This window comes from Tiliqua scincoides, chromosome 4, assembly GCF_035046505.1.
Source record: "Tiliqua scincoides isolate rTilSci1 chromosome 4, rTilSci1.hap2, whole genome shotgun sequence".
NCBI lineage: Eukaryota > Metazoa > Chordata > Lepidosauria > Squamata > Scincidae > Tiliqua > Tiliqua scincoides.
In genome coordinates this window covers 10,948,270-10,969,262 of record NC_089824.1, presented here as the reverse complement: position 1 = coordinate 10,969,262, position 20,993 = coordinate 10,948,270, and the positions used below count along the sequence as shown (strand labels likewise).

Genomic DNA, 20,993 nt, shown 5'->3' with positions numbered 1-20,993 from the left:
TGATTGGAAGCTCCCGAGGGCCGCAAGTGGCCCCTGGGCTGGGTTTTGGGCACCCCTGTGTTAGAGTAACATCACACCCCAGCCTGAGAAACCCCGCTTTGGTCCATTAAGGGGTGGGGGAAGGCAGCAGTGTGAACCCCAGGATTGCGCTGCTTCTGGGGCCCATTGGGGGTTTCTTATCTTACAAATCATTGTGCTGGCCTCTGGGAGAGGGATGCGGAGGACTCCATGGAGAACCCTCCACAGAACTCCCCCCCCCCCCGGCTCTGTTACAATAAAAAAAGTTATCAGAAACCACCTCTAGTTTCATGATTGTGAAACCGGAAGTGGTTTCTGATCATCTTCTTTTTTTTTTTTTTTTTACTTAACAGGTGCTTGGGAAACCCTGCGGACAACTCCGCGGGACTCCCTGCACCTACTGGAGACTGGCACAGCAATTTAGAAGGTAAGAAACCCCCAATCAGCTCTGGCAGCAGCGCGATCCTGGAGATTGTGTTGCAGCTATGCCTCTACAAACAACATATCCCAGTTTCCTAACTCCTGAGGAGTTTGGGAACCAATTGTCCAACTTAAATAAATATGAACTAAATGTGTGAATGCAAATATCTTTACGGCGAGACTACTCAGCCCAAAAGACTAATGCTTACCAAAATAGCACATAAGATACCCTTTGCATTCACATGTGCCAGAGAGCTGAAAACACTTTTTATGAATGTTGATCTGTTGGCCTCATACAGTGCAGACAATAAGTTGTCCATCTGATTTTCCTTTTGGATATTGTGACTTTTTGCATATGGAGGGAGTGCTGAGAAAGGTGTCTTGAAAAGTGGGAGGAAGGCACAGATGGCTTGAGCAGATAATAATAATAAATAATAATAATAATAATAATTTGGTATTTATATACCGCCTTTCTGGTCATCGGATTACTCCTCTGACTTTATTCAAGGCAGTTTACATGGGCAGGCGTTTCTAAATCCCTCCAGGGGATTTTTACAATCATGGAGGTTCTCTCTTTCAAGAACCAACCACATTTCAGAATGGATCTTCCTGGTTTGGTCTCACTTCTGGCCTCCAGGTCTCCCAGCAGACTGACAAGCAGCTCCATCTCTCGCATGGAGGGCAGCCAAAATGCTTCTTGCTCACACCAAGAGCAGGTGGAATCACTCAGCTCGGCTTGTCAGCTGCTTCAAGGTCTCGCCATTCTCAGCCGTTCAGGGAGCTGCCGGTGTCCTCAAACTGGCGACCTTCTGATGTTATCTTCGGGCTAACGGAGGCTCTACCCTCTAGACCAGACCTCCTGCCCAGATGGCCTTACATAGAAGAAGGCAGTTTCAGCAACTGTGTGGTGAATGGATAAGAACACATCCCCATCATAAAGGAGAAAAAAGCATTTCAAGTGACAGAATATGAAATATGAGCATTTTTTTCTCAGAATTCTTAATACTCTGATTTGATTGAATGTATTATTCTTAAATAAGCCCCCCGAAATAGCAAGTAGCAATGGGGCATGTAATAGGGGTGGCCACTGCTGGAAATCCTTGGAGAAGGCCATCCTTTGGGATTAAATTAGAGCCTCTCCCCCCCCCCCAATCTAACCTCTTAAGACTTCAAGCTTCATGGAAGCAGACAGACAGAGAAGTTCCAGGCAAGGAGCCTGCAAGTGTAGGTACGTTGTTCAAACGAACAATGTAGACTGTTCTCCTCAGGAAATGTAAAATATACTTACAGAGGATTATAATTGCACCGTGCTAATGGGCTTGATTAACATTACAGCTTTGCCCCGTAGTTCAATCACTGACATTTCCAGCTAAATATTGGGCAACAGGGCTGAGAAAAACCTCCATGATTGAGACATAAAGAATTATGCAGGGGATTGATAGAGTGGATAGAGAGACACACTTTTTACCTCTCACACAACACCAGAACCAGGGGACATCCACTAAAGTTGAGTGTTGGGAGAGTTAGGACAGACTAAAGAAAATATTTCTTTACCCAGCATGTAATTAGTCTGTGGAACTCCTTACCACAGGAAGTAATGATGGCATCTTGCCTAGATGCCTTTAAGAGGGAATGGGACAAACTTCTGGAAGAAAAGTTCATCATGGGTTACAAGTCATGGTAGGTATGTGCAAGCTCCTGGTTTTAGAGGTAGGCGGCCTCTGATTGCCAGATGCAGGGGAGGGCATCAAGACACAGGTTGTGTCTGTTGTCTTGTGTGCTCCCTGAAGCATTTGGTGGGCCACTGTGAGATACAGGAAGCTGGACTAGATGGGCCTTTGGTTCTTCTTATGTTCTCCTCCTGAGATCCTAGAGAGCTACCGTTAGTCAGCATAGAGAGCATCAAGCTGCCTGGAACCATGGTCTGATTCAAGATAAGGCAGGTTCTTTTCGGTGGTTCTTGGAGGCTCATGGCTGTAATTTTGAATAATAGCTGTGAATGCTGAAAGCTTCTCTGTTCAGTGGAGTTACATCATGCTGTAACTTTCCTTCTCAGTCCTGGAGGCTTGTAGTTATTTGTTGAGACTGTTGGAAGCCAAGCAAGCTGTAAGGCCTGAATGTTCCAAAATCAATATTTAAAATCCGTGCAACTTTTAAAAAAAAATACACACATTTGTATTTTGCACACAAGTGTTGGGTAAAATACCTGACATTTCATTCTTTGCCATTTTTATGAATGTAGAACAATCTGCATTGGACCCCCTCAAGGTTTGTTCCTGGAACAGAACACAGAAAGCTTCTTCTTTTTTTCTTTTTTTTTTGACAGAAACCTTGTTCAGTCAGTTTAAATTGGATGGTGATGGAGGAAAGCAGACTATTAAGAGCAGTCATTAATATCTGGAGAGTCTTTCCCTTCTACCCACAGACAAAATCTGGAGTGTGTGTGTGTGTGTGTGTGTGTATCTAAAGGTTTGAGGGTATGCAAGACTCTGCTGGATTCTAACCTATATAGTGGTCCACACGACCACCTGTCACTTTCTCATGGCAAATGTTCCCGTTTCCCACCTGGCAAGCCTTCCTCTTCATCTTAGAGCTGGGGCAAAGATTGCCTTGGTGCATATATGCTGAGATCCACAAGTTTGACAGCATCTGTTTGTGTCTTGAGGTCATTAATAAATGTGCACAATTACTTGAAGTTCCGCAATAGAAGACAAAATAGCCTGAGTGCAAGTGGTTTTCTTTCAGTCGAATCTGCCTGCCTTCGTCCCCCTCAGGAGGTGAGAAAGAGGAAAACCCGTCTGTGCTGGCCGAGAACTGTTTCAGAGAACTGCTAGGCCGAGCAACCTATGGCAACATGAAACATGCTGTTCGGCCAGTTTTTGCGTGAGTAGGAGACCTGTTTTAAAAAACATTTTGTTTGTGTTGCCACAGATTTGGGATTGCCCAGAAACAGGCTAATGTATAGAATCATCTGATGTGCTCCTACCTGGAGAGGCTTTCTTTTTTTCCCCCTAATAGGAAGGAGAGGTTGTCCGTTTGAACAAGTGCTAGAAATGCATCCCTGAGCACTGTTATTTCACATTGATGTGCAGTGGGTACATAAGATACAGGTTTTGTTCTCGCCTCACAGTGTTTGTTTTCTTTTATTTCGAGAATAGCACAAGGGCTCTGAGCAAAATTTCAATTCAATTTTTGTCATTTTGTTAGACATCTAGATCATCACAGACTCTGGGATCCCAATGAATTTGCTGTCTCTTGTTTCAAAATCATCATGTATTCTATACAGGTAGGTTTTGTTCTCTGTGCATTAAAACAAACACAAACCCAAGAAGGCAGAATGTTCTTGAGGAGATGATCACTTCTCTGCAATCCTCACTCTTTGTTTAAATGACAGGGGGTACAACACCAACAAGTCCCACCCCCTTATGGGGGAATACTGGAGGTGCATCCGGTTCTGCAGAATTGCTACTGTCATTTTTCTCAAGATCCATGAGTCCAAAGGAGACCACTCTGCGTTTTGTTGAAGTGATATCAAAGTTCTACCTAAGTAATAAATTATGCTTTGGGCAGCCCAGTCCTAACCTGCCTTGGAGCAGGCAGGCCTGCCCTGCATCCAAGGCAGGGTGGGGGCTGAAATCTGTGCAGCCTGGGGCAAGGGGAATCGCTTCCTCCAATCAAGTGTCGTGCTGCAACAGCCCCAGTGGGGTACTTGGATCTGCACCACCTGAAGAGCTGCCTGGAGGCTCCAGGAGCTGCCTGGAGCCTGGAGCTGCCCTGGGCAGCCTGGAAACAGGCTTAGGATCTGGCATAAGTGCCAGATCCTGTACCCAACCTCACTTCCTCTCGCCAGCTGGCCACCCTCCTCCTGCCCCAAAACACCTCCTTCCCGCCCTCCCCAGACCTCTGCACCAGCCTAGCTAGGCACCCTTTAAGTCGCCTCACCTTGCTTCGGCCTCCCTCCGCCAGAAACCGCACAAAGGTACTTTATGGCATGGTGCTTTGCCCTGAGGTGAGAAGATGAGATGAGGAAAGGGTGGGAGAGCTGTGTCATTGAAGGATCCAAGTCATGCACTGACTTCTGAGCTGGAATATTTGAATTCTGAGCTATGCAAAATAACAGCATGGAATGCGCTGTGCAGTGGGACCTTTGGCTGATCACGGCTTAAGTTGGAAGCCTAAATTGATGATGTCACTTCTGGAGATGACATAATTTCCAAGTTAATGACATCACTTCTGATGGGTCCTGACAGATTATCATTCTGAAAGTGGGTCCCAGTGCTAAAAGGTTTGAGAATCACTTTTCTGTGTGATGTGTGACAATAATACATCAGACCCGCACGTGTCACCTTCTGCTTTAACCAGTTAACGCACCTTCTTTCTTGGCAAACCGTTTCATTATAGGGGACTATCCATCCATTTTACAGAGTTGGGCATGAAATTCAGATTTACTCAAATTTTTGATGCAGTATTGAAAAGGTTTTATCTGTCAGACATTTTTTTTGTGTGTGTAACAGCCAGGTTTGCCAAATAATGAGAGCCTATTTCCTTAGAGCCTTGAGTCATTTCAAGCCTTTTCAGTAATGTTACCCTTGGTATTTAATTATCATGAATCCTGGTAGATGTGCTGCAGACCATAGCTACATGTGGGTAGCAGTCGCATTTATCCTATACACCAATCTCTCCTCGAACACATTGCCAGGGAAGAGGGAAGTTTGAGGGCTGAAAAGAAACTAGAACCTTTGGGATTAATGATCTGACACTTCTCCATGGGATGGCGAACAGGATTTAATTTACAAAGACTAATGGGCATTTTCTTAATATATAGGCACAATATTCTCATCACGTGATACAGGAAATCCTGGGACACCTTGATGCTCGCAAAAGAGATTTCCCAAGAGTCCGAGCAGGAATCATTCAGGCTCTCCTGCAAGCTGTTGCCATTGCTGCAAAGGGTTCCATAGGTGAGTTTTGGGAATTAAAGACTCCGAAATGTAGGTTTGTAGATGCTGATGATTGTAAAGATCTCTCTTTCTGGCTCTGTTTCATCCCTTGCATTTTCTTTTTGAACATTATTAAATGGAATGCCTCAAGATAGTTCTAAAATGTCTTCCTTTTTTTTCATTAAGTGTCTTCCGTATTTAAAGTGCATATCCAGTGCAGCTGAATAATTTGTTGCTGGACAATGATGACAAAAGTTTTATTAGTTTTTCAGACTTATTGGATCTTATTGTGTCCCCTCAATTATTAAAAAAAAAAAATTCAAGGATCTCTTTACTATGTGTTAACTGCTCCAAAAATAGTACCTGCAGAATATTAAAAGGGAAAAAAATTAAGGTTTAAGAAACAATAGTGTAAAAAGGGGGTGAGGGGGAACGACGGAATCTGGTAGAAATTTAGACCATGTCAAAGATCCAGTGTGAAGCACATATGCACATTTCACTGATTTCCGTTTCAGAATATTTGTGTCTCTTTTTTAATATTTGTTCGTTGTTCATCTGTTAGTGATGAAAATCAAAATTCTGAATTTTATTTGCATAGATTGAATAAACTTTGGAAAAGAATGCAGTCGATGACCATGTTTCCTTTTCCCAAAGTGAAAAAGTTGCCTGTTTTCTGTTGCTGTTAATTGTCCTGGCCACGGTTTGTAGCAGTATTGTTGGATTTGGTTGAAAAAACGTGAAATAAGCAGCAGTTCATTGTCCGATGAAACCAATTATCTTGCCCATGCTTTATGAATGGGCAGCAGAGAACAAACATTGAGTAAACCAGCACAACATCTGTGTAGTAGCTGGTCACTATTTGGACAGTGTACAGACATGAAATGTACATACCAAAATTATCCTGAGCATGTTTTGCCAGAAATGTCCACAGGGATGAAAAATGGGGTTTTGCCCATTCCTAATTTTAGCGTCACCAGAACAAAGAAATAGACACTTCTGGGTTGTTGTTTTTTAAGTCTTAAGAATTCTAGAGTTTGCATCACAGCACTGGATGATGAATGGCTCATTCCAGGGCAGAAAATAGATGGTTGGGAGACAGCCAAGAGCTGTGTCTCCTCTTCAGAGACTGGCAGGAAAGCTGTGTTTTCTGTCCCTGTTTATCAGAAACTGTCTTCTAACTTCGGAGGGCCCACACAAATGTGAAGTGGAAAATGGGTCCTCCATTAAGAGACAACATTGATAGATGAATCTTAAGTAAAAACCAAGAACATCCATGGATTGTTTTTGGATGACGACTTTCTTGGGCAAAGATAACTGAAAATAGACTGTTTGCGTAATGAGATCACGCATTTGGACAGGAAGTTTCAAAATGGTGGCCTAGATAGAGGCTGAATCCACATAAATAGAGGTGTTTAATTTTCTCAGAAGTAAACCAGTTGTATTTGGTAAGATTTGGGCTGTAATCCTATCTCTACAGATAGGAACCTGTACACATATAAGACAACAGGACGCTTGAAGCCACTTTCTCAACTTCTCTGTAATGTCTAGATGGGAGAAATCGCATAGGTGGGGAGAATGTGATCCTTCCCAGTGGCTTGACTAGGGTTTGCATCACCCAGTGCGGGAGGCCAGCATGTCCCCTCCGTAATGGACCTCTTCCTATGCAGTGGGCAGAGCAACGCCCTGAGCAGGTGTCACCCCCCCATGTCACCCAGTGCAGCCTACACCCCCTAGCAATGCCACTGTTCCTTCCTTCCTCCTAGGTGGAAGAGTAATTCTGATGTGACGGAGTCCTGTGCCACTGTTTCCATCTCCAGGCAATTTCCATGGGAATGGTCCGTAATGTTTCCCGGGTTTCCTCCACCCAGATATTAGCAGACCAGCGAGGACTTGACTTTGAGGAAGCATCTCATTAGCCATGAGTGAATGGATGAATCCAGCAGTAGTTCAGTGTCCCATAAGGAGACTGGCTCTTTCTATGAGATGCTTTTATATTCACTGCCTTAAACTGATATTTCCCACGTCATCAAAGCCAATCTTTGTGGTCTCTCCCCAGGGCCGACAGTCTTGGAGGTGTTCAACACCTTACTGAAGCATCTGCGTTTCAGCGTGGATTTTGAACTAAGCGATAGGCGCGGCTCGGTGAGCAGTGCCAATTTTAGTGCCAGCTCCAAGGAAAATGACGAGAGAATTGTCCAGAATGCCATTATTCAAACAATTGGTGAGTCATTCTTAAGGGTGCCCAATACTGAGGCTCAATGACACAGTATTGACTTCATTGTCAGCCCCAGAAGGCAAGGCAGACAGCAAAGAAGCGAAGCAATTATTTTTATACCCTTTGGTTTTGTTATGGATATAGAAATAAAAGCATGAGTATGTGTCAGGGCCTGCCATGACACTGACTGAAAGCATTGGAGGACAGTGAACCAATAAACCTTCTCATCCACCCCTCCTCTCTCCAGCCTGCCACTGATGGAGCAGCTCCAGCTGACTCTTCAGTCCTCTTTCCACTTGCTAAGAGTGTGCAGGCTGCGGATCAGGGCAGCCCCCTTTCTCCTTCCAGTACCGCTGATGGAAGGCAGGAAGTCCTGTGGCAGTCACCTCACTGTTCCTACCGATCTGGCTGCTCATGAAAGCAGGCCCAGTCCATGCCTCACTACCCCTTACCTGGTGTTCCACATGGCATCCTCATGCCCTTGTTCTTGATTAAAATAAAAAGGAATGGTCTGAGGCCACCATGTAGGAGGTGTAGGTTAAGGGGGTGGGAGCTGAGAACCACCGGCAGTCGGAGTAGGGAGCACTGAGCCACGTGGATCGATGCTCTAGCTTAATATAGGTGCCGCTTAAGATTGCTTAGTATAAGATCACTTCAGATGTATCAAAGCTTTAATTTCAAAAGCTCAAACAGTGCTATAGAACAGCAGTTCTCAAACTCTCTGGGAGTTTGAGAACTTCTCTAAGTCTTTGTGGGGGTTGGGGGATGGCAGTGACACAATCTCCACGATCGCGCCACTGCCAGGGGCAGACGGTTTTTTAAGCTTACCACAGCCAGTGCCGGCATCCAGACGGTGCAGGAAACCCCATGGTCACCTCTGCAGGGCTCCCTATGCACTGGAAAAGGTAAAAATAGTGATCACTACCCACTTCTGGTTTGCAATCATGAAACCAAAAGTGGGTGGCAATCGCTATTTTTACCTGAGCCATGGGGAGCCCTGCAGAAGGGTCCGTGCCCCCCCGCCAGAGGCAGACACTGGCTATAGTAAGCTTTTTCTTTTTAAAAACCTTCTGTCCCCAGCAGCAGCGCAATCGAGGCGATTGCATCATCGCCATCCCCCCGCTCTGCCCCTTAAGGGGGCAAAGACAGGGCTTCCCAGGCTGGTGGGTCACAGCTCACCAGTTTGAGAACTACTTTCAGGCTGTGTTTTCCAGTTCTTTGTGAAAGTAGTGAAGGCTTTGTGTCTGAGCAGGTGAAAGATTCACCCGTTTTTAAAAGTATAGATGTTGTTTACATGTGGGACAAGTGAAATGGTCACAGAACCTATCATGGCATGGCTGATTGTAAGGAAATTTCATTTTTTAAAAATTGGCCAAATGTCTAATTAATGGCAAATTTCATTTCAGCTCTAGGAGAAGAGTGGGGGGAAAACAATCTGCACTGTTCCTTGATAACTGTATTTCTTGCCTGTATATTTTTTTTTCTGTTTGCACACAGGGTTCTTTGGAAGCAACCTACCAGACTACCACCGGTCTGAGATCATGATGTTCATGATGGGGAAAGTACCTGTTATGGGGGCAACCTCACATACACTGGACACCAGCCAGCTTGGGTTTGTTCTGTTTATTATGATGTTGCTTGTCATATGATCCTCTATGCCTCTTTTCTCTGTGGCAAAAGGAAAATCTGCTTCTGTCTCTCTTGCTGTCTCTCTCTCTCATTCCTCTTGGGCTATGGTTGAATTTGATGGCTGCTTCCACTCTTGCGTCCCAATGCTAAGCCTTTCGATCACTTAACAGATTAGTTCACTTCTACAATTCAGAAGGGAATTGTCCACCCGTAGGAAGGGCCTAGCAACTTTCTGTTATTGGCTGGAAGAGCTTCAGCTGGCTGTAAAAAGAGAACCTGGGACCAGTGCTGCAGAAATCTATCTGCTTCAGGTTGGATTGATTCAGAAAAAGTTCTTTTTCTCAAAGAAGTACAGTGCCTATGTATACATTTCTGATAAAACAGCTGAATAGTTCAGAATTGCTTGATCTATTCTAATTAATCTGATTAAGGGCCCAATCCTAAGCTTCCCCAGTACCCAGGAAGACAGCAGTGCTGAAATGACCACTGCTGTATCCTATGGGACCAGGGAAGCTGCCAGAGGTCTTCTTGGAGTAAGGGAACAGTGGTTCCTTTCCCCCATGTTGAGCCCTAGTTACCCCAATGAGTCTACTCTGATCTGCACCTGCCTCCTTCACCCCTCTCCTAGGCCTGTTGCTCCCCTCCCTCTACCCAGTTCTGCCCCCTCCCCACCTTCCTCTGCCTTCTCCCTGCCCTGAAAAGCCTCCCCACTGCCCAATGGGGAAACTTACCGCTCCGCAGTCTTCCAGGTGGTACAGAGGCCCAGCGTCAACTGCCCCCCACTGCGGTCTCACTACCAGCAGCAAAGTGCCTTATGGGACTTTTGCGACAGCTGTTGGCTGGGCCTCACGTGAGCAAGCAGTGCTGACTGGGCTGTTCAAGACTAAGGCCCAGGCATGGTGTATGTCAAGTAAGTTATATCATTAGTTCTGATGTGCTTCCTTGTTCTTGTGTAAATTAGAATTTGGGGGGAAAGATCTGAAATGGGGGGACACTCACCCCATTGCTATGCTCTGGATCTATATCGTACTGTCTCCACTGACTCAAATGAAATATTTTTTTTGTTGTGGGGCAAAAGTTACACTTTTGGCATTTTTTGCACGATTTATGTTTTAAAAAATTTATATCTCACCTTTTCCATGTTGAAGCAAATGCCCAAGGCAGGCTTATAAAGTTTCCTAATAAAATGTATAATGTATAAAAGCAATAAGTAAAATCATTAATACAATTGATAAAACCATTGGGGGAGGCAAGTATTTGGTCTAGAAAGAGGCAGAAGTTGGATCTCTTATTCTGATGGGAGAAACATCAATTCAAGCTTGCTTTTGAGGTGTTTCTTTATCTCCCTTCACTTTTAGGGATTTGGGAACCAGGCAGATTCGGATTATGTTGCTGAGATCGCTACTGATGGTAAGGCTTCTAGCCAAGATCTCTCTCAGTGAACATAAGAACAACCCCGCTGGATCAGGCCATAGGCCTATGCAGTCCAGCTTCCTGTATCTCACAGTGGCCCACCAAATGTCCCAGGGAGCACACAAGACAGCAAGAGCCCTGCATCCCACTGCCATCCCTTACATCTGGCATTCTGACATAACCCATTTCTAAATTCAGGAGATTGCACATACACATCATGGCTTGTAACCTATGATGGACTTTTAATAATAATAACTCGGTATTTATATACCACCTTTCTGGTCATCAGATTACTCCTCTGACTTTATTCTAGGCGGTTTACATAGGAAGGCATTTCCGAATCCCTCGAGAGGATTTTTACAATCATAAAAGTTCTCTCTTTCAAGAACCAACCACATTTCAGAATGGATCTTCCTGGTTTGGTCTCACTTCTGGCCTCCCACACAGGCTGACAAGCAGCTCCATCTCTCACATGGAGGGCAGCCAAGACACTTCTTGCTCACACCAAGAGCAGGTGGAATCACTCAGCTCGGCTTGTCAGCTGCTTCAAGGTCTCGCCATTCTCAGCCGTTCAGGGAGCTGCCGGTGTCCTCAAACTGGCGACCTTCTGATGTTATCTTCAGGCTAACTAAGGCTCTACCCCAGGTGTCGGCAACCTTAGACAGGCAAAGAGCCATTTGGACCCGTTTTCCGGAAAAAAGAAAACCTTGGGAGCCACAAAACCCTTTTGACATCTAAAATGAAGATAACACTGCATATATAGTTTGCGCTCCCCTCTTATAGGTCCCAGTTATATAATACACTCCCCTCTTAGAGGTCCCACTAAAAATCAGGTCGAGACCCACAGTTGGAGAACAACAGTTTTAGATTGTGCACAGGTGAACTGCTTGTAAAGGATACTGTCATTCTTTACTGTCATTTACTTCTGTACTTCTGTAAATGCCTTTCCACACAATACTACCTCTGAACAAGACCACTTAGTACTACTTAACACTGTTCACAAAAGTGCTCCTGAACAAACAAGCTAAGAGTTCAAAACTGCATAAAAGGCATACTAACAGTGATTACTTCACAACCATGAAATATGCTTTGGTGCTACATATACAGTATGTTACACATATAGTATACTAACATATACAGAATACCATCTGGTGCAGAGGTCTCCAAACCCCTTTCAAGTTTCCAAGTGAAGGAAATGGAGCAGTGAGAGTGAGTGACGGGGGGGGGGGTGCTGAGTGGGGAGTTTGAAGGCTGTAATCCTGTGCACACTTTCCTGGGAGCAAGCACAATGGGACTTACTTCTGAGGTGACAAGCACAGGATTGTGCTCTGAGCTTGGGAGGAGGAGAGAGCAGCTGCATTCAATTGCTTGCTTTTGCCTTGGCTCTCTGGGGTCAGGGCTGCTTGTGGGAAGGGGGGATCATCAGGGTGTTCAATGGGACTTACTTCTGAGGAGACACACACAGGATTGTGCTCTGAGCTTGGGAGGAGGAGAGAGCAGCTGCATTCAATTGCTTGCTTTTGCCCTGGCTCCATGAGGTCAGGGCCGCTTGTGGGAAGGGGGGATCATCAGGGTGTTCAATGGGACTTACTTCTGAGGAGACACGCACAGGCTCGGGCTGCGGCTCCAGCAGGAGGGAACATGCGGCGGCGGGGGCTCGCTCCGCCAGTCGTTTGAGCCCTCTCCAATGGAGCGCAGCTGCAGCCTGTGTGCTCGGGCTGTGGCTCGGAACGTGCAGCGGCGGGGGCTCGCTCTCGGCAGAGGAGTTGCTCTGCCAGCCGTTCACGCCCTCTCCTATGGGGCGCAGCCGCAGCCTGTATGCTCGGGCTGGTGAGCGGCGGCTGCGTCGCGGGAGGTGCGAGCCCCTCCCCCGGGACAGGTTGGCCCCGCACAGAGCCGCAGCCGAAGGCTCAAAGAGCCGCTTGCGGCTCCAGAGTGGCAAGTTGCCGACCCCAGCTCTACCCTCTAGAGCAGACCTCCTGCCCAGACTTTTCCTCCATCTAGTTGTCGAATACCCTTTTAAAGGCATCCAGGCCAGATGCCATCACCACATCCTGTGGCAAGGAGTTTCACAGAATAACTACATGCTAAGTGAAGAAATATTTTCTTTTATCTGTCCTAACTCTCCCAACACTCAATTTTAGTGGATTGGTGAAATACTAATGCATTTTGTGAGACGATCTGTAGATGAAAAAGACCTTTCTTTTATGTTTAAGCCAAACTTCCCAAACTTACCCTGGTTGCGCTGTCCTTAGACTCGCAGTCATTCTTCCATGGCACCCCTACAGTTCCGTCACTATCAGGCCTCCATTTTTTTTCTGTCATGCTGCTGATGAATAACTGAACTTCTATCAGCCCATAACTGAGAGCTTTCTTCTTCCACAAGAGCGTCCATCCTTTTTTTCTTTTTTCCTTTTTTTCATTGTAGTAGCTGAGGGAGATGGATCAGGGCCTTGCATGGAGAAAGAGGGGGGGGGGGTTAACCCTTTCCACTTGCACAGCAGTCCCATTGAAAACTGTGCATGCATCTATCTCCTCATCTCTCACCCTGCAGCTGCTGTCAGCTTCAGAATGGAAGCTCCCTTTGGTGCCCATGGCTTCTAGTGCTACATTAGGTTTGATCCTGGCACTCTTATACGGTTAATTGGAGGGTGTGCAGGGAGCTGATCCAATAACTGAATCCACGGATACCGGATTCACAGATACAGGAAGGGGAGGGTATTTTGGATTCCTTGTGTTGACTATCTCTTTCACACCAACCAGGTCACGACGGGATATAGCGCCAAGACTATTGCTGCTGCCCTACCAGCTCCTTTTCTGGATCCTTTGCTGTCTCCATCACTCATGGATGACTCAGAATTAAGACAACTGGTCCTGGAAATACTCCATAACCTTATTGATCGGCACGACAACCGAGCAAAGCTCAGAGGGATCAGGTTAGCATTTGCATTTGATGGGGCCTCTGTGGATCTGTTCCTAGTTCAACAGTAGTTCAGACCAGCCTTCTCTGGAAGTCTCTATAAAATAAGGTTGAATAGGTGACATACACAAGAAGTGCAATCCATCTCCATCAAAGCTCCCACTTAAGAGTTTCTGTCCCCATCTGTGCACTCCAAGTCCCACCCGTATATGCCCATATATAAGTTAGGGTTAACCAAAGCACGTCTTACAGTGAGCTTTAAAGCCTTTCTGCTTCCATTTTGTCCTTCCTGTCTTCTTCATTTGGGGAGAAATAGAGACATGCTGGGTTACATGTCTGCATCTTGTTTAAAATGAATATGTATTGGGTCCTTAGAGACCTCTAGATTAATTGCAATGCACCATGGTCTAGGGCAGCAATTTTCAACTAGTACGCCATGCCACACTGATATGCCGCATAAGGTCCGCAGGTGTGCCGCGGGAGTTTGGAGTGCAGTGTTAAAAATCACTGAAAAACTTGTCCGGGTTCTGCAGCTCTTTTTCTAGGGCAACTCTCTGTAGTAACGAATTGTCTATCCTCCTTCCTCTGTCTGTCCTTCTGCCAGAGGAAGAAGGACAGACTTCGTGATAATTGGACAGCTGCCCTAGAGACAGAGCTGCAGAACCCGGATGAGTCTCTCAGAAGCCAGAAGTGACATCACAAGAGGTGAAGATTGAAAATTTTGGGATGGGGGAGAAGGGCTAAACCAGCCTTCTATCTTCCCCTATTCTAATGCCAGCACCACGTATTTTGCAATCAGCAGCATAGCTTCTCACAGCTGCCAGCAAGCAACCACTATTTTTACACACATCATCACAGAGCATCATTCCAAAGCTGGGGAAAAATGACAGCACCCAGTGGCAGTCACAATTTTTTTTTTTTCAGAACAACCTTTCAAACTTCACTGGATTATTTGAAAGGCTGATTTTGGAAATGGGGAGTGCTGGTGGTGAATGTGCCCCTCTCCTACAATTTTGCACCCACAAGAAATTGCTACATTGCATATTTAAACCGCTAAATTGCTATAGAACAGCAAAAATGGGGGTGGGTCCTTATCTCCAAGCCTAGTCTGTACTCTAATTCATAACTTTTTTTGTGTCTACTGAAGATAAATGATCAATTACATATAAGGGGCAAATGCAATATACAGACTGTTAATTTTTTCAATCTATTTTTAAGCAAAACCTTAGTTTGTAATAGCTGTTTGTAATAAAGGAATGAGGCAGTGCCCTGTCTCAAAAGGGCTGGACATCTGAAACAGACCCAGGGAATCAACTTAGGAAATGGAGTGAAGTAGAAGTAAGGACAAACATGGAAGAACATGCAATTGTTTCATGTTTATGTTTGATAATTCTGGATATTCACCACTCACAGGAGTGGGGTTTAATTTTGCACTTACTTATCTGACAAGTTGCAGCTTGCCTTTTGGCCCCTAAAGGAGCAACCACAAAGTCATCAAGAGTATCTCACTAAACAAAAAACTAAGGAATCCAAAACAATATCCTAAACAAAATATCTTAAATATCCTAAGGAATTCAAAACAATATCCTAAAACCAAAACAGCCGATTGAGCTCAGCTAAAGAATATTCCTCCCTCATCAATTTCAGTGGCAGCTCTGCTTTTTTTTTTTCCTCCCTTTCCCAGATGTGTAGGCAGTTGGAATCCTAGTAGAAAGGAACTTGGTGGGGTATCCCTCCCCTCTCCATAGGTGGAGTTTACTTATATGCACAATTTGTCATATTCCATTTGTCAAAAGGAAGAAATGTTTAGTGGTTCCTCTAGATTGCTCCTATTTTAATTAAACTTGTAATTATATTTTTGTTTCGCACAAAATGGATTTGTGCAAGATGTAAAATGCAATATTCTTGCATGGAGTCGCAATTACTGATTATTCCTTCTTTTTTTAAAAAAAAGAAAGAAAGAGAATCTACTGTCATTTTTAAGCTGGGGTGTAATTAAAATGGAAATTGCCTCAGGAACATCTGAATAGATTAAGTATCTTTCACAGTGTGCTTTCCACTTCCTGGCTCCCTATGAAGTAATTTGTTTACAAATTGTAATTATTAAGACTGCTTTAATAAACTAACCGACTGCTTTGTCTTTTGCACAGAATCATACCTGATGTTTTGGATTTGAAGATAAAGCGAGAGAAAATTTCAAGGCAAGATGTGAACTTCATTAAAAAGGTAACGCAATGGTTCCCAAACGTTTTAGCACTGGGACCCACTTTTTACCAGCTGCTCAAGCCTCTGTTTTTATCCTTTTCACTACAGTGGGAAGGGGTTGCCTTCTGGTGCATATTCTGAGCTCCATGTTCATCGGATTGGGACCATTCTGGTGGCCTTGTGTTCCCCTTGCCCTAAAGTCTGCTACAACCTGATTTATGAATGCAAAGGGTGTGGGTATAATAGTGATTGAACAGCAGTACTTCCCTCCCAAGTAGCAGCTTGTTTGACCCTTGATGATGTTTAAGGATAATCTGCCTTGTCAGTCTTGCAATCCACCCAAAACTGGGTCATGACCCACAGTTTTGGGAACCACTGAGTAACATATTGCCAAAGATCAAACAGGTTAATGGAAGAAAACAATATCACAACTTATTACGTTGGCGGTCTTGAGGAAATCCTGTAGTTTGGAGGTAAAACCGTATGCTGTGCATATAGAGGTCCTGGGTTCAGTCTTTGACATCTGCAAGAAGAGTTCTGAAGTAAGAGGGCTTTGACAAAACTGGCAGTAGCATAAGAGTATAAGGCAACTTATTAAAGGCAGCCTCCTGGTACTCCAGGTATCTCAGATCCTTTAAATATCTAGGCCAGTTTTAAGGCCATGTACAAGCTTCTTCTGACATGCAGAGAGGGAAGGCCAGAAAAATCCTGGCAACAGCCCTTTGCACCTTCCAAGATACTACACCTCCCAAGATTGGGGGATCCTTTGCACATGGGGTTGCCAAAGAAATCACCCCAGTCCCCTGTCCAGAACTGCTTTTGTTGCATACACTGGGTGGATGTGAGAGACAAAGAAACCTATTGCATCTCTGCCCCAGTGTTCAGTCCATAACACTGCTGAGCAGATACCCTTTTTTCAAAGATCTTAAACTTATCCAATTTAGGTTATGATGATTTAAAAGCAGAGACTGAAGAAGCCCAGTAAACGTAATTACCATGGTGTTATGGAAAACATCAAAAAGTCCACTTGCAGTTGATGGCAGCAGATATCTAGGGAGTGATACTAAATAACAGCTTGTATGCTTGACTTCAGTAAGTCAATTGCTGTGTTGTCCAGATTCCCCTAATTGCTCCTCAACAGATCCATAAACTTGTTTTAGCATAAAACCTTAATCTAGTTGATGGGCCACAGGTTCAAGAGAAGAACTCATTTTTGTTCCTTGCAGCATGGGCAACAACTGTACAGACATGTCTACTTGGGCTTCAAGGAGGAAGATAATGTCCAGAAGAACTTTGAACTGCTCTATACGACTCTGGCTCTCATCACCATTGAACTAGCCAATGAAGAAGTGGTCATTGACCTGATCAGAGTGGCTATTGCGTTACAGGTAGGACTTTAGAAGGGCATCTTGATGAGCTGGTCAAACTTATATTTATACAGAGAATCCACATTCCCTAGATCAGGGGTGCCCAAACCCCGGCCCTGGGGCCACTTGCGGCCCTCCAGGACTCTCAATGCAGCCCTCAGGGAGCCCCCAGTCTCCAATGAGCCTCTAGCCCTCCAGAGATTTGTTGCAGCCCGCACTGGCCTGACGCAACTACTCTCAGCGTGAGGGCGACTGTTTGACCTCTCGCATGAGCTGTGGGATGAGGACTCTCTCCACTGCTTGCTGTTTCATGTCTGTGATGCCGTAGCGGTAGCAAAGGAAAGCCCAGCCTTGCTTTGTGCAAGGCCTTTTATAGGTCTTGTGCTATTGCAAGCCTTCATTCATTCATATAAGTTCATCTTTAATATATTCATTTATTTAAACTTAAGTAAATTTATTCAAATTTTAAATGTAAATTAATTCATAAGAACATAAGAACATAAGAACAGCCCCACTGGATCAGGCCATAGGCCCATCTAGTCCAGCTTCCTGTATCTCACAGCGGCCCACCAAATGCCCCAGGGAGCACACCAGATAACAAGAGACCTCATCCTGGTGCTCCCCCCTACATCTGGCATTCTGACTTAACCCATTCCTAAAATCAGGAGGTTGCGCATACACATCATGGCTTGTACCCCATAATGGATTTTTCCTCCAGAAACTCGTCCAAACCCCTTTTAAAGGCGTCTAGGCTAGACGCCAGCACCACATCTGGTGGCAAGGAGTTCCACAGACCGACCACGCGCTGAGTAAAGAAATATTTTCTTTTGTCTGTCCTAACCCGCCCAACACTCAATTTTAGTGGATGTCCCCTGGTTCTGGTATTATGTGAGAGTGTAAAGAGCATCTCCCTATCCACTCTGTCCGTCCCCTGCATAATTTTGTATGTCTCAATCATGTCCCCCCTCAAGCGTCTCTTTTCTAGGCTGAAGAGGCCCAAACACCGTAGCCTTTCCTCATAAGGAAGGTGCCCCAGCCCCGTAATCATCTTAGTTGCTCTCTTTTGCACCTTTTCCATTTCCATTATGTCTTTTTTGAGATGCGGCGACCAGAACTGGACACAATACTCCAGGTGTGGCCTTACCATAGATTTGTACAACGGCATTATAATACTAACCGTTTTGTTCTCAATACCCTTCCTAATGATCCCAAGCATAGAATTGGCCTTCTTCACTGCTGCCGCACATTGGGTCGACACTTTCATCGACCTGTCCACCACCACCCCAAGATCTCTCTCCTGATCTGTCACAGACAGCTCAGAACCCATCAGCCTATATCTAAAGTTTTGATTTTTTGCCCCAATATGCATGACTTTACACTTACTGACATTGAAGCGCATCTGCCATTTTGCTGCCCATTCTGCCAGTCTGGAGAGATCCTTCTGGAGCTCCTCACAAGCACTTCTGGTCTTTACCACTCGGAAAAGTTTGGTGTCATCTGCAAACTTAGCCACTTCACTGCTCAACCCTGTCTCCAGGTCATTTATGAAGAGGTTGAAAAGCACCGGTCCCAGGACAGATCCTTGGGGCACACCGCTTTTCACCTCTCTCCATTGTGAAAATTGCCCATTGACACCCACTCTCTGCTTCCTGGCCTCCAACCAGTTCTCAATCCAGGAGAGGACCTGTCCTCTAATTCCCTGACTGTGGAGTTTTTTCAGTAGCCTTTGGTGAGGGACCGTGTCAAACGCCTTCTGAAAGTCCAGATATATAATGTCCACGGGTTCTCCCACATCCACATGCCTGTTGACCTTTTCAAAGAATTCTATTAGGTTTGTGAGGCAAGACTTACCCTTACAGAAGCCATGCTGACTCTCCCTCAGCAAGGCCTGTTCGTCTATGTGTTTTGAGATCCTATCTTTGATGAGGCATTCCACCATCTTACCCGGTATAGATGTTAGGCTGACCGGCCTATAGTTTCCCGGGTCCCCCCTCTTTCCCTTTTTAAAAATAGGCATGACATTTGCTATCCTCCAATCTTCTGGCACCGTGGCCGTTTTGAGGGACAAGTTGCATACCTTAGTCAAGAGATCTGCAACTTCATTCTTCAATTCCTTAATAACCCTTGGGTGTATGCCATCAGGGCCCGGTGACTTATTGATCTTTAATTTATCAATGAGGTCTGAAACATCTTCTCTTTTAACCTCTATCTGACTTAACTCCTCGGTTAGGAGGGGCCGTTCGGGCAGCGGTATCTGCCCGAGGTCTTCTGCCGTGAAGACAGATTCTTTTTTTACCCCTGGCCCCTGACACAGTGTCAGAGAGATGATGTGGCCCTCCCGCCAAAAACTTTGGACACCCCTGCCCTAGATCTATTCATATTTTTTATTTACCAGGTTTACCATTCATATTTGGAATTTTCTAGCTGATGCATAGTTTTACACCATGGGAATCTCACCTTTTATTTTCTTAAGCAAGTTTCTACATCTTGTCATTCAGATAAAGTTTAGTGAATGTATGGGATAGTTCGGGGTCAGGACGGTCAGTTTCCAGTGGTGTGGGGTGAATGTTTTTTTTTTTGTACCGATCCTCTGGGTCACCTGTACCATTTGGAAGAATTATTTGTGACTTCCTTCTTCCTGGAGTTCTATCTCTTATTTCCATGCCTTCCCCATTAAGTGGAACACTTCAAAAAATATCAAAAAGTACTTTACAACAATGGTGTCACTAGTGCTTGTGTCACCCCTATGATGGACCTCCTCGTATGCAGTGGGCGGGGCAGTGCCCTGGGTGGTGGGCATGAGGAGTTTACCACTACCCTGTCCTCACTGTTTTTTGATAGAACATATTTCAACATGGTGTGTTTCATTGCATTTGGCATGACATTTTGCATTGATGTCTATAACATGATGGTATTATTCAAAATACCAGAATTGTGGCTAGTAGCGATGTCGCCGTCGCCCCCAGTGTCACCTGGTGTGGCCTGTACCCCCAAGCGTTGCCACTGCTTTACAATAATTATCGGAGAGCATGGAATGATACACACAGTGCTTTTTTTTGTAAGGTGCAGGAACTCACAACTTGTTAATCTTTTATTTATTATTTTATTTATTTTTATTTCTATTAGAAAAAAAGCCCTGCATATATACATACGCGTACATATATATGTATACACACACATACATACACACATATATATACATACACATACATGAACATACAAACATACACCCCCAAACACATACAAACAACCCAACCAGCCCCCCAGACGTCCACCAGCCCCCCCCCCCCCGAAGGAGAGGGTTCACACCCTGCTCGTCTCCCGGGGTGGCTGGCGCTGAAGGCGGGGCGCGCCGCGTCCTGCTGAGGGGAAGCGCCTGGCCGCTGAGGCCAGAATGGAGCCGCCTTGGGCAGCAGCAGTCTACCTGTGGGGGACTGCATCAAAAAGGTGCCAGAATGCTGTTCCGGTGCGTTCCATTAGAAAAAATAGCCCTGGATACACATAACTATTTTATGTAGGATAAACTCACTCCAACTTAGTTTTCTGGTAGGTTTTCTTGTGCTGAACCGGTTGCGTGTCTTCTCTCTTGAGAAGAAAGAGAGAAGCATCACCAGCAAACCCAGTGGAGATACATTCTGAACTGGTGCCAGAAAGGAGCTGTGTATTATATGATGATTGCTTGCCCAGTGAAGGGCTTGAGTCATCTTTTTCTGGTACATCAGTTAAAACAATTCACTCGAAGGGTCTACCACGAACGCTGTGATACATCCTCAGATCAAAAACTCCATGCACTGAAAAATTTATTGCAGATGAGCCGTGATCTGGATGTGTTCTTTAGACAAGTTCAAAGAAGGCCAATTCTATAC

The 20,993-nt window shown here is 45.1% G+C and overlaps 1 protein-coding gene across 1 annotated transcript in view; it reads left to right on the top strand.

Moving 5' to 3' along the window:
- EFR3A (EFR3 homolog A) overlaps positions 1–20,993 on the top strand; it is a 62,877-nt gene that overhangs the window by 17,587 nt on the left and 24,297 nt on the right. The window contains exons 6-14 of the mRNA XM_066625539.1: positions 3,184–3,321; positions 3,646–3,724; positions 5,264–5,399; positions 7,435–7,599; positions 9,091–9,205; positions 10,581–10,632; positions 13,399–13,571; positions 15,706–15,781; positions 16,987–17,148. Of these exons, the coding sequence (XP_066481636.1) occupies positions 3,184–3,321; positions 3,646–3,724; positions 5,264–5,399; positions 7,435–7,599; positions 9,091–9,205; positions 10,581–10,632; positions 13,399–13,571; positions 15,706–15,781; positions 16,987–17,148 (1,096 nt within the window). The remainder of the gene's footprint in view (positions 1–3,183; positions 3,322–3,645; positions 3,725–5,263; positions 5,400–7,434; positions 7,600–9,090; positions 9,206–10,580; positions 10,633–13,398; positions 13,572–15,705; positions 15,782–16,986; positions 17,149–20,993) is intronic.